The sequence below is a fragment of the Xenopus tropicalis genome, chromosome 1, assembly GCF_000004195.4.
Source record: "Xenopus tropicalis strain Nigerian chromosome 1, UCB_Xtro_10.0, whole genome shotgun sequence".
Classification (NCBI taxonomy): domain Eukaryota; kingdom Metazoa; phylum Chordata; class Amphibia; order Anura; family Pipidae; genus Xenopus; species Xenopus tropicalis.
The window spans coordinates 184,176,617-184,195,397 of NC_030677.2; the positions used below are offsets into that span (position 1 = coordinate 184,176,617).

The window sequence follows — 18,781 nt, forward strand, 5'->3', positions numbered from 1 at the left end:
CCCATGTAGCCCAAAAGGTAGGACCTTATATTGGAACAGCCCATCTGGGGTGGAAAATGCAGTTTTTTCCCTTGCTTGTTTTGTAAGAGGCACCTGCCAATAACCTTTTGTCAGGTCAATAGTTGTGAGGTATCTTGCTTTGCCTAACCGCTCTATCAGTTCGTCAACCCTGGGCATGGGATAAGCATCAAATTTAGATATAGCATTTACCTTGCGGTAATCATTGCAGAACCTTATTTCCCCATTGGGTTTTGGGACAAGGACAATGGGACTACTCCATTCACTTTGGGATTCTTCAATCACATCAAGCTCCAGCATTTTCTTTATCTCTCTACTAACAACCTCTCTACGAGCTTCTGGTATTCTGTATGGTTTAAGATGTACCCTGTTCCCCGATTCTGTAATAACGTCATGTTCAATTATTTTAGTTCGCCCTGGCATAGCGGAGAAAACATCCTTGTTACGGTTAACAAATTCTCTGACCTCACGCTTTTGGGGAGTTGACAGGGTGTCTGCTATATTAACCTCTGGTACTTCTTTCATATCAATCGGAGAGTCTGGAGACTGTGTTGCCATTAAGACTTCCCTGTCTTTCCATGGCTTTAGCAGGTTAACATGATATATCTGTTCAGGCTTCCTTCTACCTGGTTGCCGTATTTTATAGTTAACCACGCCAACTCTTTCAATTACCTCATAAGGGCCCTGCCAGGTTGCTAGAAATTTATTCTCTACAGTAGGGACTAAAACAAGTACTCTGTCCCCTTGCTGAAATACACGCAGCCTAGCATTTCTATTGTATGAGTTTCTTTGAGCTTCCTGTGCTTTTAGCATGTGCTCACGTACAATAGGTATAATGGCCTCAATCCTATCTTGCATCTGAGCCACATGTTCTATCACACTACGGTGAGGGGTAGTTTCATGCTCCCAGGTTTCTTTAACTGTGTCCAGCAACCCTCTGGGGTGCCGACCATACAACAATTCAAACGGGGAAAAACCTGTTGAGGATTGGGGAACTTCCCTGATTGCAAACATTAGGTAAGGCAGCAAGAAGTCCCAATTTTTCCCATCCTTATCAATCACTCTACGGAGCATGGTTTTTAAGGTTTTATTAAACCTTTCGACAAGACCATCTGACTGCGGGTGGTATACAGATGTCCTGAGATGCTTTATTTGCAACAATTTGCACAACTCTTTTGTAACCCTGGACATAAATGGTGTCCCTTGGTCTGTCAGAATTTCCCTGGGGATACCCACCCTACTAAACATGAACATTAGTTCTTTCGCTATACTCTTTGCTGTAGTATTGCGTAGGGGAATAGCCTCAGGGTAACGTGTGGCATAGTCCACAACAACTAGAATGTATTGGTGACCCCTAGCAGACTTTATAAGTGGACCGACCAGGTCCATTGCTATCCTATCAAACGGTACATCAATTATTGGCAAAGGCACAAGTGGGCTCCTATATGCTTTCTGGGGAGCAGTACGCTGGCAGTCAGGGCATGAGGAACAATAGTTGCTAATGGCAGCAAACACCCCGGGCCAGTAAAATCGCCTTAAAACGCGTTCTTTTGTTTTCTCCACCCCTAAATGCCCTCCTAATACGTGACTGTGTGCAAGCCTTAGCACAGTATTACGGAAGGCCTGGGGAACCAACAACTGTTTATGTATGTCATCACCTCTCTTTTCTACACGATATAGAAGGTCATTAGACACTTCAAAATAAGGATAAGAAAGGGAGCCATCTGGGTTATTTCTAACACCATTTGTCACCTGAACATTACGCCTAGGTTCCAGCAAAGTGGGATCTTCCCACTGTGCACTCTTATAATTAACGGGGCTGACTTCTAAGTCAGCTAATTCCCTCTCAGGCTCATCAGAGGTGCGGGGCTCTGTATCACTGCTTGTATTGTCCCCTACCAAAACCTGAAGCGGGGTTGGGGCCTTGCAGCCTACCTCACTACGTAATACCTCATCAGACTGCACATCAGCAAAGGGAAATGCATATTCAAGGTCATTTGTACCCCTTAAGGACTCTTGTGACTTATAGGTGACAAAAGCCCATAAATTCAGAAAATAAGGAAAATCTCTCCCCAAAACCACTTCGTATGCCAGCTGGGGAACCACTCCGACTTGGTAATCCATAGACCCAGATGGGGTAGACAGGGTGACCTGGGCGGTAGGATAATCCTGTCTATCTCCATGTACACAGACAACTCCCACTTGTTTTGCATGATTAATTTTACTTTGAGGCACAAGGGACCTGGTTACTAGGGTTACCATACTCCCTGAGTCAAGTAATGCTTGTACCTCTTTCCCATTTACTTTTATGGTACACCATTGTGGTTTCCCCGCATAACAACTTACAACATCTGAACCTGCCTTTCTTGTAAGCAACGAGTGGGGTTTACCCCTGTAACTCATATCACATTGCATAGGTTCAACATTTAAAGGGCAGTCTTTAGACATATGTCCATATTCAAAACATTTGAAACATTTTACTGTATTATCAAACTGCCGTCTAGTGCCAAGCTGTTCCCCATCGTCCTTTAACTTTGAACCAGTCTTACCAGACCTAGTGTGACTTAGGATCTTGGTACCAGAGAACCGCTCTGCTCTCGGTGGGTTACTAAGTTCTCCAGCAGCAATGTATCTTTCGACCAAGGCGACCAACTGGTCAACATTCTGGGGGTCACTTTGACTTACCCACCGTCGTAGTGAAGCTGGTAAAGCCCTCAGGAAGCGATCCATTACAAGCAACTCTACAATATGGATGGCAGAGTTGATGTCAGGCTGTAACCACTTCCTAGCCAAATGTATCAGGTCAAACATCTGCGATCGGGCAGCCTTGTCTGGAACAAAAGACCAAGAGTGGAATCTTTGGGCCGGGACTGCAGCTGTCACTCCCAGACGTGCAAGAATTTCTGCCTTCAATTTATTGTAGTTGCTGGCCTCTGCAGGTTCCAGATCATAATATGCCTTCTGGGGTTCTCCACTTAGGAAAGGCGCTAGTAAACTTGCCCATTCTCCGGCTGGCCATCCTTCCCTCTCAGCGGTGCGTTCAAAGGCTAGTAGGTATGCCTCAACATCATCAGTGGCTGCCATCTTTTGCAGGTAATGACTTGCCCGTATCAGCTTATTCGCTTGCTGTGTGGCCACAGGGTTTGCATTGACCTTTTCTGATAAGGCCTGGATTTCCTGTTGCACCATTTGTACAGCCGCCTGCTGTTCCTCACGGGCCTCTGCCTGTACTTCTGCCAATTGTCGCACTAACGTTTCAGTGCTTTCCTTCTGGATTTTGGCAAGGGTAGCAACACTTTCTCCATGTTGTACAACCAGCTGCTGCAAAGCTGCAACACTCTGAGCAGCTTGTCTGTTTGTTTCTTGCTGCACTGCAGTGGACTGAATGAGAGCTTTTATAACATCCTCCATCTTGGCAACAACAGTACTTTTACCCTCAGACTTGAGTGTGGTTGCCCGCGTCCTCCACCACGTGTGACACTTGAACCTACAGGGGGATCTGGTTCAGTGTCTTAGGGCCGCTTCCCACAGTCTTTTAGGGTAAACATAGCAGTCACAGAGGTTGCTCTCTTAAAGGCAAGTGCCAGCAGTTTATTTTGTTACAAAACTTCAGTAACAAACACAAAATAAGAAACAGGAAAATAAACCCTTGCACCAGAGCGCTGGCTAAATACAATTGGCAGCCTAACTACAGTTGGGTGGCTTTTCCAACTCCAACTTAATAGAAGCAAACAAAATCAGAAATCATAAGTACCTTTCCCATGCAGCGCAGCTCCTGCTACCTGTGTAGTGGGGAAGAGACTCTCCCTCCCCCCACTGGAGTCTTTTTAAAAGGCTCTCAGCTGCAGCAATCACCTTGCTGCTAAGGTCTGTATTAAAGGGCTGGGTTTGTGATTAATTATTCCATGTTCCAGGGTACCAACTATGCAAAACCCTGGGAGAAACATATCGTCCATCTACAACTAACCCAGCCATTTTATTACAATATATATATGCAAACAATTGGTGAGATAATAAATGGACATGACAGGGGCATATATGATCAGAACTTGTTGATAAACAAAGAAAACATTTTATAATTTCCACTAGGACCTGGGCACTGGAGAATAGTACATTGGACACTTTGCCTAGTTTATTGTAACTTGACAAAACAAGTAGTATGACAGTCTGTATATTCAACTGGCTTCTGTGTGTCTCATTAATAACTAAGCTAAGAAAGATTTGGTTAGCTTAACTCTTGCTGGTGTCAGGGCTGGCTGTTGGCCTTAGGTTGCGGTCTCACGAAGTGTAGATCTGCTTCTCTCAGCCCTGCATTTTTCCGTCAGACTTAGAGAAACGCTTTCCTACACTGCATGTGTGCCTGCACTGAAAACTACAGAATCAGCTTCAGTGCAGCCACACGCGATGGGGCAGAGCTTAGGTCTGCCCAAATATGCCTGCTTTCATGTTTTACAGGAGACATTAGGGGGTTATTTACTATGACCCTGGACACAAGTGCTAATGCACATAGGGGCAAGAAAAGCGCACCTTCTAGTGCTCATTCAAAAAAGTGCCTTGTACTTTGTAAATGACACCTATACTGAGACCAAAAATAATCATCAATGTACCTCAAGGAATTAAATGGAGCTGAAATTTTATTCTACATAATAGCATATTTTTGAAACCAGTTATATATACCTTAATATATCCAATAAACAAGCATTTAATGTTACCTACCTCTCCTCTTGGAAATTCTTTGGCTTCTTCTTATACCTGCAGTGCAACATATTCTATCTTTTATTGATGTAGTGCTGTCATTTGTTTGCATTATGTCCAACATATTTGAGTTCTCTTGTCTTGTATCCATAGTTTCTGTTTCATCTTCATTCTGTCTATTACTCTTCCTGCAAGATAAATATATATATTGAGGTCTAGTATGTATTATCCTTTTTTATAGATATAATCATTGTGTATCTCAGTACAGCAACATAATCTATAAACCAGAATGTTTGGACCCTAGGGATTCATTTGTTAGGCAACTTCCGTTGACTAAATTTGCTACTCTGGGCCAGCTGAGCCTAGTTTTTTTTAGCACCTTTACTATTGTAAAGTTAAAATTATTTCATATATAATTGATAAGAGTGCTATTCTACGTACTTTTACGAATGAACATTCATTTATTTATGTTTTTTTCCAAGATAATATTTTGGAATTAAAAAAATAAATGTAAATTGCAAAAAATGCTTAAAATAGCACAGTCATATCACTTATCCTGCTATAATTCCAAGAATAGCAATATGTATTCACCCAAAATTTTACCCTAACTAACTGACCCCACCCATTGCTTTAGGTTGCATCAAGGGAGACAGCCTGTACTATGGAAACCCATGCACTTGTGTTCTTCCACACAAAGCCCTTCATTCCTTTTGAATGTTATTGCTTGTGTTCCTCCTACTACTGAACAGCAGTATGAAAAATCATTGGTGCTTTCTCAATAATGTTATTAACTGCTTTTAGGTTGTATTGCTTAATAGAAATGATATAAGTATTTTTAGTATGGTTTAACATATTTGCCCTGCAAACCTGGCACAATCTGGTACAATCTGGGTCCTTAAAAACTTCTTTCCTTCAACCTTTGAATTAGAATGATGCCTTTCTGTACAATGCTCTTGCCAGTCAGCATCCCTTATATTGCATGTCTCTTCCTCTAGAACTCTTTCTAAATAATTTTGCTCAAAGTTATAAGAGCTTAGTTCCTTTTCTATTGAATCCTGCAAAACAGCATACCACCACAGTGAAAAAAAAAATTGTACATGCATATATATCAAGAAATAATTAAAAGCTTTCAACAGAAATGGCTTTCCTCTTACAATATTGTTTCAATATATGTTACATTATTAGAGTATGTAGCAGCATAGAAATGTATCCTTTATTATGCTATTAACAAGCAGCATACTGCCATCTTGTGGCAGAATTGTATACCATGTAATAAAACGTGTCATTGGTTCTAATTCCACAGCATACCCTAAGCCCTGCATGGTGTTCTGGACTGTGATATTTGCTGCCTTTACTGACTGACTTCCATGTTCTCACTTTGTTGTCTTTTCTAATCCTGACCCATGAAATACATCCAAGAGCACTACAATAAGCTCAACTTAAGCTATGTTCCTCATCCTAGGCCTATAGCCTGTGTAGGACTCAAGAAAAAGTGACAAGCAGATGGTATAGGTGAGATGAACAATAAGTGGGGAAGGGTGTTGGGACAACTAGTATGGTATACTTACACAGAGAGACACGAGTGGTGTATTGGGGTCCAGCCCAAACGACTACTAAAATCTTAAGATATACTTTTACAACACTATTGCAATTACAACATATTGGGTCTCATTTTATATGACAGATGCAACAGCTGGGCTTTAAGTATTTTTGAACCCAACACCAATGCTCCACTTACACATATTATGAACAAGGCGGTAGAGGCAGGCCAGGTGTAAACTTTGTACTTGGCCCTAACTTTTTCAGGCAAAACAATTTGCTCAAAATTTCTGCAACCATATAGGTGCCTCTTTGCCCCCCCCCCTTGTCCCCGACAGGTGCCGACCATGCCCTGCACCTGCCAGTGTTGTGCTCTGCATCTAAAAAAGTGCAAGGCAAGGTATGAAAAACATTGCAGTTTGCACCCTGCCCTGCACTTTGTTAATGCTCCTTAATGGCTTTCCTAGTTAGTCTATACAGAAAATACAACTGAATACTTTACTTATACTTTTTAGCAGGCCTAGAAAGTAATCTAACAAAGGGATTCAGTATTTGTATCTCTCCCCTTACCTGCTCTGTCCTCGGAGATAGCTGTTCATGTATTTGTTCTTCTTGGCTATTTTTACGGTTATGGCTGCTGATTTCTGTGAAGTCTTCATCTAGCTCACCCAGTACTGCCTTCCTAAACTGGTCTTCTTCTTCTGCAGGTTTCTCCTTGTCCACCCCTTCTTCTGTAAAGCTCCCAGCCCAATGATCTGTGTATGCTTCACCCTCTAACATGTTTATTGCTGCCACAAGTTCAGGAGTCAGTATGCTGTTACTCTCTGTTGCCACATCGATACATGAGAGGTAATGTTCAAACTCTGTTTCTGACAGCTTGAATAATTCACTTCCTCCAGGGGATTTGAGCAAATCAGAAATGTTTAATTCCTCAAAAGAACTAGAGGTTATAAAGCTTGTTTCTCTGTTGTTGATATACTCTGTTTCTATTTTATCACTCACTGCTTCTCCTTTAGCTGTATCATCAATACCATGATGTATATATGTCTTCTCCGGAGTAGCTACCAATTCCTTTTCTTTAGTTACATTTGTTGTGGCATCGCCACCAGGAAAATTCACCCCTGCAGACATAATGTCATAACTGGCCTCCTGCATCCAACCCAAAAAAGGAATATGAAACAACTGAATAAATTAGAACTTACTAGTAAATAGTTGTTGCTACAGGTGAGCTTGAAATCAATTCATTTATTTTAGTCCTTACATTAGTGTGCTGGTTATGCTAACAGAGGCTGGATTCTATTAGAAATATTTTATACACAAAGTTCTTTACCACTCTTACAGATACCCTAAAAATGCTGTCCTGGTGCCCTTACCTAAACATGTTAATCAATACCCACAGGTTATGGGATCCTTGGGTAATTTACAGGCAGGGTTCGACTGCTAGAGTACCAGAGGATCTCCAAATGGGCCCCAGTAAAGAACATCTGGATGCATCTAACTGTTGTAAGATAGGGTCTTTTGTATCAGTTTCCTTTTTTTATTTTAATAAACAGGGTAGGGTGGAAGAGAAGATATTGAGTCCACTCCCCTGGCAGCTTAAAATAACTCCCTGCTCTACACCTTATATACCCTCTTCACACCTGGAAAGCCATTATTCGGCATGGACCCACCAATCAGGTAAGACTTTAATCTTTCCCCACTAGTCCAACCCATTACTTGTTTCTTCCCAGCTGTTAAGCCCTTCCTCTCTATCTGCAGCCCCCAATTCCACATGTTCGCATGGTGTAGGCACTTCCTGCTCCCTTCATGGGACTGGTAGGTTGCATATAGCATTCCCTATTCCCTATATAATGAACAGACTGAGGTGTGAATATGGCGGTGCAGGGCCACAACTCACCTTTTAAACATTTAATAAACAACTACATTGCGTATCAACATTTTTACAATTATCATATCACAATCATCAACAATTTTATCATTATTATATCAGTCTGCCCCTGATCATGCCTTTAAACTGCAAAAATCAATATGATTCCTGCCACAACACCTATTATAGGTTCAAGCACCTAAACCATTTTATTGGTCTAAGCAAGCTCACTTCTATCCCCGGCATCATCAGGTGCACTTGCACATTATTTACCAGAAGAGGCACAATACATGCAATGGAACAACTATGTGGAAGTGCTGTGTGTTTGGCTTAAAGTACCTAAAATGACTAGTGTGAATACATACATTGTGGTGCCCATTTAGCAAGTCCTTACTTGCAATCAATGTTCCCTCTAAGCTCTGCGCCCGTGCACACAAATTTTGAGGCCAGTGCACACAACAAATTGCGCGGTAATGCTAAACTCTAACGGATTCACTTTGGAATCATTAATTCCTCATGCAATCTACAAAATGGGATTAAAGATTCAGGCAGATTAAAGATTGTATCTTTTGATCCCTGTTTTTGGTAATTCGAGTTTTTCTATGAAATCTCTTCATGTCCCCAAGGGTCTTCAATTTAACAGGCCCCCCCATCATACAATTGTGATTCTTAGACTAAATGTCATATCATTCTACCTACAGTAAATGTATGTGTGTCTCTATTGTGGCTCACTCTTCATAGACTGCTGTTATATGTGCCAATGGTGACGCCGCATATGGATTACTTACATGAGAGATGGGTGGTGGTAAATGATCAGCATCTTTTGCACAAAAACCTACAGAAATGTAAAAATTCATTTGCAACATACAATAATATAGTATTGTGCAAGCACTGGTGAACATGAACCATGAAGAAACAGTGTTAAAGAAGTGTGGATGTAATGTATTCCACATTATACTATTATTATACCACTAGCATTACAGCTTAATGGGCTGTATATAGGAAATGGTATAGTACCCCTGTGCATAACTGCTAATAAATGCACATTATGCTGGCCAAATCTACCCTTGCATTTATCTTTTATTTTTATTACTATTATTATACATTATGCAATTTATTGCTGGGTGATGATCTATTATAGGGGTTGTTGAGGGGAAGACACAGCGAGTGAGAAGTTTCTCTTACACAGGTGGTGCTGGGAGAAGAGAATACATGAAGCTTCAGGTTTTACATGAATTAACAGTGCTATGTGATTCTGTTATTAATGGAGAACTAAAGGCTAAAAGGAATATGGATAGAAATGCTGTATTTTACTTACTGCACTAGCCAAGTGGATCAGCAGCCCTATTAAAACAATAATCTTTTTAGTGCCAGTGAAACTGCATATGCTCTGTGTGCCTAATGCAGTTTGCAGGACTCTGTGCTCTAAAACTCCAGACAGAATGCAGCTGTTGCACAATGCCCCACGCAGTGGGCAAAATGCAAAAAATGGGGATTGCAGCCTTTTGGTTCAACTTTGCAGACTGCATGGGGCATTGTGAATCTGTGCTTTTATTGAGTGACAGATCTTTTCTGTCAGGTTACTTTTAAAGAATATAAAAAAAAATTATTTAGAGACACATCCTCTTCCTTATGTGCCTGTACTTCAATGGCAGGCTTGAATCCCTGTGCTTCAATAGACTTCTGAGCCTTCGCCATCTGTTGTGCACCCAGTACAGGCAAAGTGATAGAAAACTGGTTAGTGATATCTTTGGTGAACTCCTTCATTCTTAAAGCTCAAATACTGGGCCAAATTCAATTCAGTGAGAATAAGCTATCTTATGCCTTGTCATGTGAAAACTAAAGGACGAGATTCCTTTTGAGGAGAAAAAACTTTTCTCCTAATTCAGCTAAATCAAAATTAGAATGGGGTTATGCAAGCATGCAACATGCCGGAGCTAATATCTCCAGCCCATCAGATCTTTGCACTCGTTGCACTCTCCATGTGGCGTGTCAGCTGTATGCTTGGTTCCAGCGTGGGTGTATACCATAGGGCTCTGGAGAGGGCAAGGACACCAAGAACAGGAATGACTGTAAATCAATACTAAATGATTGCCTTTAAACACTTTCTGTGTCTAATAAATGGGTTTTAAACACCCTTTTCACTTTTAAGGTGAGTGCAGCTTTTGTTTTATACAGTTTGTACAGCAATACTGAAAGTTTACAGCAGTAAACAGTGATCAGCATTTATATACAGCTCCCATTTGTATCTGTATACAGGAAGGAAAAAGACCCAGAGGCCACTTTATTATTTATTGGTACAATATCTCTTTAAGAGAGGTACTAATACATACCAACATCAAAAAGATACATTTTTTTCACCTGTTTAGCAATTTATTTGTGTTGGAACATGTTGGTCCAGCAAGGAAAATACCAACTTTGTCCCTACATACAATTTGCATCAGGGATGAAGAATTCAGATAGATGTTAGTTACATAGTTACATAGTACTGACTGCTGCTGCTGAGCTGCCTTGAGCAATGATAACCATAGAGATTAAAGGAACAGTAACACCAAAAAATGAAAGTGTTTTAAAGTAATTAAAATATAATGTACAGTTGCCCTGCGCTGGTAAAACTGGTAAGTTCGCAACAGAAACGCTACTATAGTTTATCTAAATTAGCTGCTATTTCAACACAGGGGCAGCCATTGAAGCTGGGGAAAAGGAGAAAAGGCACAGGCACATAGCAGATAACAGATAAGCTTTGTAGAATATAATGGGGTTTTATCTGTTATCTGCTAAGTAACCTGTGCCTTTTCTCCTGTAAATGGCTGCCCCCGTGGCTACACAGAAGCTTTATTATATAAACTATAGTAGTCTTTCTATGGAAAAAACACCAGTTGTACCAGTACAGGGCAGCATTACATTATATAGTAATTACTTTTATACACTTTCATTTTTTGGTGTTACTGTCCCTTTAAATGTCTTCAACGGATCAAAGCAGTTTCAATCACACATTCCTGTACATGGCAACTCACCCTACTTTTTAGGGGGGTAAAGTTGATTTGCCCCCTATCTGCAAAGATGTGGCTTGGGTGGGACATAGACATGGGCATTGCCATTTCTGCACTCAGATGCTAAATCTGCATGGTCATGAGGCATTAAGTATTTCAATATTAAATCTGTCATGGACATAGAAACAACTTTAGATTTTGAAGGGAAGGGAAGTTAAAAATTATACAGGCAGGGTTGCTATATAGAAATATCATACACTAATGTTTTTTTCTTACCTGTTTCTGGTGTTGGCAAAATGTTGTCCTTATAACATAACCTTTAAAAGAAAGAGAAAATCGGTTTACTAACCTTCTTCAGGAGTAGAGATATGTAGGTCAAGAAAATATTTCAGGAGATCAAGAAATATTTCGACAGGGTACCCACCCAACCAAAAATAAAAAAAATATAAGCCAAGAGCAGAAAATGAAGCAGTTCGCATCAGAGAATAAGAAGAGAGAAGGGATGTCAGTGTAAGAGATTACATAGTTACTGTATCTGAGGAAGTTTGTAGCAGCTCCTTATGGGGTGCAGATCATTACATTCTATAGATGTACTTTATGATGAAAATTCAATGTTATGAAGAGTATTACCATGCATCTTCTTCATCGCTTTCAGAAATGTAACCATCTATTAAAGTTTCATCGCTGTCATAGGCTTCAGACTCATTCCTTTCCACTAAAGAACAAGAACTTTGGTCCATTGAGCTTTCTTCTGTTTGCTGTTGAATATTCAGTAAAATCTTCACCTATGACACAAAATATTATGAAGTGTAAGTGGTAAACATGTAATTGGATTAAGGAGTTTGTGGATACATATCCTATGCAATACAATATGGTGGCATTTCCTTGTAATGGTTAATTCTGTGCACTTAGAGCTCAATCAGCCATAAGAGGAAACTGTGTCACGGGGGATTAAAGGACTACATAGTGTCATCTCTTTTCCAGAATGGCATGTGTCCATAGTTCCAGTATGATCAAGTTTTTAGCAATTAATTTCTCACTGCAAGTGGCCAGTGGATATATCTTTATCCATATCCTGCAATATGGCCGCTTTAGGAAAGGTAACCATTATTTAAGCCATTATTCCAACTCCACCCCTAACTCTTCCACACCCCCAGCTGGTATTTTGTCCTAAGAAAGGTTGCAACCCTATGGGGGGCCAGCTTAAAAGGAGGTAAGAAAGCTAAATATAAGTAGTAAAATACATTGCTTAAGTTGTCCAGCAGGTGGCACCAACCTTTAAGGTTGGCCCTGTAGCGGAGCACAGTACTTTCTCAGCCCAGGCCCAAGTAGGGTGAGCTGTTGCTTGTATAAATGCTGGTAAGAGGCTAGGACATGCACTAAATGCAAGTTGAAAGAAGTTGGGCACTACAATGCTGGATACAACCAGCACTTATTCTGGGGCTGCCGCGGCCTGAAGCAGCATCTGCGCTTAAAACTTTAGCATCGTCCAGGGGGGCCGAATCTTAAGAGCGCTATTGCACTCTCTGCACTAGAAGAGCCAAATTTCAGCTCTTAAAGTTAAAGGGAAATTAAGCTCTTAAAGTTAAAGAGGCAAGGCTCTCACCCACTAAAGTTTCAAGGCACTTGAGTATTTACAGGCTGCAGAACTGGAAACATTCAAAATAAGTGAAAGGATAAGTGTGTGTGTCAGGTGTGTAACTTAGTGAGAGTGATAATATTCCTGCAGTTGCATTCCCTGGCCTGCATAAAGGCCTGTGCTTTTAACTACAGAGAAAGAAGGCCCTGCCCGGGGAGCCAGTCTGCTTCCTCTATAGCTACTCTACCAACTGAAAATTTCCATGTGAGCAGTGAGAACAGCAGTCTGGGAAGTGCAGAATGAGCAGTGGCAGCACCGTGGCCTGCAGACCCATCAAGGGGGGAGTGGTAAGGGCTATTTGCACACCCAGTGGTGGAGGAAGGTAAGTAGGCAGGATGCTGGGCCAAGCAGTATTGCATATTGTAGTATTTGCCCAGCTCTGCATTCAAATGCTACATGTGGCCCCCAATTGCAGCTGCTGGGTGTGTATTTGAATCTTAGCTGCTCAGTTTTATGCTATATAGGAGTAACATTTCCACGGTGGAGTGATTACTCTGAAACTGCCCCAATGGAATATCATGTATCAAAGACTCCGAATGACGGCTAGTGGCTAGCAGCAGCTGCTGTTGGCTTCCAGAATCAGTATGTGACTAGATCATTATCCACCTTAAAATCAGTTGTCACAAGATTCCATTTCACCCCAAATGTAATATTTAATTTGTTATTACTTAGGGATTCTACACATATTAATCATTTCTCACAGCCAAGGAGAATATCAGTATTTGTGGAACAACTGTGTTTAACTGGATATAACCAGCACTAATTCTGGGGCTGCCGCTGCCTGAGGCAGCATCTGCGCTTAAAACTTTAGCATCGTCCAGGGGGGCCGAATCTTTAATGCGCTATTGCACTCTCTGCACTAGAAGAGCCAGATTTCAGCACTTAAAGTTAAATAAATACATTTGCTTATGGATTCATTTGTTTTTAAAGGGGACCTGTCATTCCAAATCCTTTTCTATCATGTTAGTTCAGCAAAATAAACGTTACTTATACCATATAAGCTATTTAATTTTTTTCAGCTTTGGTCTTGGAATTTACAGTCACAGCCAGCAGGCCGGCGCCATTTTGTGTACAGTATTATTAAAGCAAACTTTGTATAAACCCAACATCTTATGCAGCTCAGTGATATCTAGGAAGTGCTGAATGGAAAATTAAAGTAATTTTATTTAAAAATCTGAGCTGTCAATCATATATTGCCTGCCCCACCTCTATGCCTGCGGCATAGAGGCGGGGCAGGCAAATATGATTGACAGCTCAGATTTTTAAATGCCTCTTTTATAACAGGTATGGATGATTACATTAAAAAAATAATTAGGGTTTCATGTTTAATTTTTAAAGGCCTTTTATTATACAGCTTTTTATGTGTGGGTGACAGGGTCCCCTTTAATGAACTTGGGAACAGTTGATGAATTAGTTCATGGATCAGTTTGTGAATGAATTTGCTTTTTATGAATTTGCACATTGATTTCATATGTTAATTATAGAGGAAGCAGACCCTGCCATTGCACGGGAGGCCAGGGGTTTAGAGGTCCCAATAAGGCCTTAAATATGAGCAACTTTAATATATGTTGGTAAAATAAGTCAACTTACAAGTGGTTTGGGGCCCTAAACTGAATTTGCTGTGGGACCCAGTAACATCTAATAACACCACTGGCTCATATTACATTGGAGAAACTGATTATATATTTCATATGTGAATTTCTATGTGGAACTGTTGCTGTGAACTTGATGTGACATCATCAAATATGGGCATAAGCAAAAAAAAAAAAAAAAGGTTTATTAAAGGGGGAAAACGTACTATATATTAGGCCTGTGAGTACCATTTCTACAGGTAAAAAACACTAAATATTACTAAGGCTGATGGCAGATGAGGAGAAAAGTTGCCCCCTTAAAGTCTGCTCTACTGCGGGCGACTAATCTCATGAAAATGCTTTCCCACTGGTATAAGGGCTAAACTCCATGGGAGCTTTCGTAGGATGGTTTTGGATTGGCAAAACGCATCATACAAGTTGGATGTAATTGCATGAATGAAAATAAAATGGGACTGATATAAAAATCTGAAGTGTAAACTACATGGAACATTTGCTGATGCGATGTGTGTGTCGAATTTGAACGCTCCATGCTGAATCTTCATCCAACGAGATAAAATCTGATAGTGTCTGACAGACTTTTTTTCTCATTGAATTACATGTACAGTATAACCCCGAATTTATGTCCCCGGATTATACGTTTTCCCGCCATTTCCGCCATTTTATTGTGGTCCCACCAATTTGTATTAATTCTTATGGGCTCTCTTCCCGGGATTTACGTTTATATTTCCCGCATTTTGTGCTTTTTTTCACGTTCCTCTTCCTAGCAAATTGCTCCTTTAATGGTTAAAAAGGGCACTTACTTTCTAAACTAAAGTTTCCCCATCACTAGCGATCGCCGCCGCCATCTTAGGAAGGTCAGCGTCATACACTTGCGGCTGGTAATGCTTACTGCGCATGCGCACCTATGGGAGCTTACAAAATCTCGCGAGAGTTACACACAAGCACAAGGGGAATTTATTAGAGCTTACAAGAAAGGTATGGATTTACCGATTCTCTTAAAAATGCAACAGATTTTTGTTTTAAAAGCAAGAAGGCAAAGCTTGTGTCAGTGGTGAATGCTCTTGGGGGGGAAGGGGTCCTCTGTGTCAGTGTCCTGTGGCAATGGGTTGGCAATGGTGAACGCTCTTGGGGTGGGGGGGGGGGAAGTTCCTCTGTGTCAGTGTTCTATGGCAATGGGTTGGCAATGGTGAACGCTCTTGGGGTGGGGGGGGAAGGGTTCCTCTGTGTCAGTGTCCTGTGGCAATGAGGTGGCAATGGTGAACGCTCTTGGGGTGGGGGGGGGAAGGGTTCCTCTGTGTCAGTGTCCTATGGCAATGAGGTGGCAATGGTGAACGCTCTTGGGGTGGGGGGAGGGAAGGGTTCCTCTGTGTCAGTGTCCTGTGGCAATGGTGAACGCTCTTGGGGTGGGGGGGGGGCAAGGGTTCCTCTGTGTCAGTGTCCTATGGCAATGGGTTGGCAATGGTGAACGCTCTTGGGGTGGGGGGGGGAAGTTCCTCTGTGTCAGTGTTCTATGGCAATGGGTTGGCAATGGTGAACGCTCTTGGGGTGGGGGGGGAAGGGTTCCTCTGTGTCAGTGTCCTGTGGCAATGAGGTGGCAATGGTGAACGCTCTTGGGGTGGGGGGGGGAAGGGTTCCTCTGTGTCAGTGTCCTGTGGCAATGGGTTGGCAATGGTGAACGCTCTTGGGGGGGGGGGGGGAAGGTCAGCGTCATACACTTGCGGCTGGTAATGCTTACTGCGCATGCGCACCTATGGGAGCTTACAAAATCTCGCGAGAGTTACACACAAGCACAAGGGGAATTTATTAGAGCTTACAAGAAAGGTATGGATTTACCGATTCTCTTAAAAATGCAACAGATTTTTGTTTTAAAAGCAAGAAGGCAAAGCTTGTGTCAGTGGTGAATGCTCTTGGGGGGGAAGGGGTCCTCTGTGTCAGTGTCCTGTGGCAATGGGTTGGCAATGGTGAACGCTCTTGGGGTGGGGGGAAGGGGTCCTCGGTGGCAATGGGGTGTCAGTGGTGAACGCTCTTGGGGGGGGAAGGGTTCCTCTGTGTCAGTGTCCTATGGCAATGAGGTGGCAATGGTGAACGCTCTTGGGGTGGGGGGGGGGAAGGGTTCCTCTGTGTCAGTGTCCTGTGGCAATGGTGAACGCTCTTGGGGTGGGGGGGGGGCAAGGGTTCCTCTGTGTCAGTGTCCTATGGCAATGGGTTGGCAATGGTGAACGCTCTTGGGGTGGGGGGGGGGGAAGTTCCTCTGTGTCAGTGTTCTATGGCAATGGGTTGGCAATGGTGAACGCTCTTGGGGTGGGGGGGAAGGGTTCCTCTGTGTCAGTGTCCTGTGGCAATGAGGTGGCAATGGTGAACGCTCTTGGGGTGGGGGGGGGGAAGGGTTCCTCTGTGTCAGTGTCCTATGGCAATGAGGTGGCAATGGTGAACGCTCTTGGGGTGGGGGGGGGAAGGGTTCCTCTGTGTCAGTGTCCTGTGGCAATGGTGAACGCTCTTGGGGTGGGGGGGGGGCAAGGGTTCCTCTGTGTCAGTGTCCTATGGCAATGGGTTGGCAATGGTGAACGCTCTTGGGGTGGGGGGGGGAAGTTCCTCTGTGTCAGTGTTCTATGGCAATGGGTTGGCAATGGTGAACGCTCTTGGGGTGGGGGGGAAGGGTTCCTCTGTGTCAGTGTCCTGTGGCAATGAGGTGGCAATGGTGAACGCTCTTGGGGTGGGGGGGGGGAAGGGTTCCTCTGTGTCAGTGTCCTGTGGCAATGGGTTGGCAATGGTGAACGCTCTTGGGGGGGGGGGGGGAAGGGTTCCTCTGTGTCAGTGTCCTATGGCAATGAGGTGGCAATGGTGAACGCTCTTGGGGTGGGGGGGGAAGGGTTCCTCTGTGTCAGTGTCCTGTGGCAATGGGTTGGCAATGGTGAACGCTCTTGGGGTGGGGGGAAGGGTTCCTCTGTGTCAGTGTCCTATGGCAATGGGTTGGCAATGGTGAACGCTCTTGGGGTGGGGGGGGAAGGGTTCCTCTGTGTCAGTGTCAGTGTCCTGTGGCAATGGGTTGGCAATGGTGAACACTCTTGGGGTGGGGGGGGGAAGGGTTCCTCTGTGTCAGTGTCCTGTGGCAATGGGTTGGCAATGGTGAACGCTCTTGGGGTTGGGGGGGGAGGTGAGGGTTCCTCTGTGTCAGTGTCCTATGGCAATGAGGTGGCAATGGTGAACGCTCTTGGGGTGGGGGGGGTCCTCTGTGTCAGTGTCCTATGGCAATGGGTTGGCAATGGTGAACGCTCTTGGGGTGGGGGGGGAAGGGGTCCTCTGTGTCAGTGTCCTGTGGCAATGGGGTGTCAGTGGTGAAGTACTTTGCAATACTGTACTACTATACAATGTACTGTATGTTTAAACTTGAAATAAATCAGTAAAGTAACTATGTTGCAAATAAAAAATGGTTCCTGTACTTATTTCCTTTAAATAGCTTACATTTATGTGTCTTTTACACATTTCCCTGATTTTACATCTTTTTTCCATGGTCCCTTGAAAAACGTAAAATGGGGGTTCTACTGTAGTTGCAGAAAAGGCAGATCCAACTTGCATTGCAGCCGTGGGGATCAGACTTTGTAGGATCCTCTAGATCAGATAAAAACTGACCCACAATATATGAGCAAAATCTCCCTCACAGTTTAGTCCTAAATTATACAATTTTTCTTACCAAATCAAAGGTTGCAGAGAGCCAGACCCACATTTGGCCAAACACAATTATTTGCCAGTTAAAGAAACTTTACAAAAAAAATATTTTTTTTTTGCACAGTAAAAGTATTATTAATGATCCTTCCAATATACATTTATTACATATATTGAGTGGTTTGAATTTTATGTTTGAATGTAAAAGCAGTATCTCTGTGGCTATTTACATTCCCTGCACTTCTGGTTGTGACTCCTGAAACAATGTAGTAGGAGAATCAACTCCTGCTACATTAGGAAGCTACAAACTGACACTGCTTTCAATGCCAATTCCACTTACAAAAAGCCATGAAAATGTTTAGTTGTTTACAAGAGAAAATTGCTTAGAGTTACACTTTCTTTCGTTGCGCAAAAAAAAGTATTTGGGAAAATTTCCCCTACGAATGGAATTTAAGAATATTTTGTGTGGAAAAAAATTGCCCGGTTTAGCAGCGCAATACGCCAGAAGAATGTCCGTCCCACCAACATTAGGCCCTGGCCTATTCGCTCTACTCGGGGCTGGGGCCATATTCCCCATCATCTCACCTCTCCCTGCGCATCCCCTAGCTACCCATCCGCTGCACCCATTGGCTCTCACTCAGTGAGGAGAGATCGTGTGTTTGCCGACTAGCCTTTACCTACAGTCGAGTTGCTAGGGCAACTGGAATGACGAACCACCTGACGTAAACGCCCATTGGCTGCCAGATCAGACCACAGGCGCTTCGTGTAGCACGGC

At 42.8% G+C, this 18,781-nt stretch overlaps 1 protein-coding gene and 1 long non-coding RNA gene across 4 annotated transcripts in view; both read right to left on the reverse strand.

The window, feature by feature from the left end:
• The window catches only part of ankrd31 (ankyrin repeat domain 31), a 30,025-nt gene extending 22,548 nt beyond the window's left edge, over window positions 1–7,477 (reverse strand). For 2 of the 3 annotated variants that reach the window (XM_031893782.1, XM_031893777.1), the window contains exons 1-3: window positions 6,823–7,477; window positions 5,581–5,768; window positions 4,735–4,901 (exon numbers count right to left, since the gene is read on the reverse strand). In XM_031893782.1, coding sequence (XP_031749642.1) covers window positions 4,735–4,901; window positions 5,581–5,768; window positions 6,823–7,407 — 940 coding nt within the window. In that variant the 5' untranslated portion in view covers window positions 7,408–7,477. The remainder of the gene's footprint in view (window positions 1–4,734; window positions 4,902–5,580; window positions 5,769–6,822) is intronic. The other variant, XM_031893787.1, reaches the window with a different exon arrangement.
• A 3,612-nt stretch (window positions 7,478–11,089) lies between these two features.
• On the reverse strand, window positions 11,090–18,715 carry LOC116407780. Its single transcript, XR_004220555.1, has 3 exons — window positions 18,592–18,715; window positions 11,743–11,897; window positions 11,090–11,429 (listed from the first exon to the last, which is right to left on the reverse strand). It is a non-coding gene; the product is annotated as an uncharacterized LOC116407780 (long non-coding RNA).
• Between the last annotated feature and the right edge of the window lie 66 nt (window positions 18,716–18,781).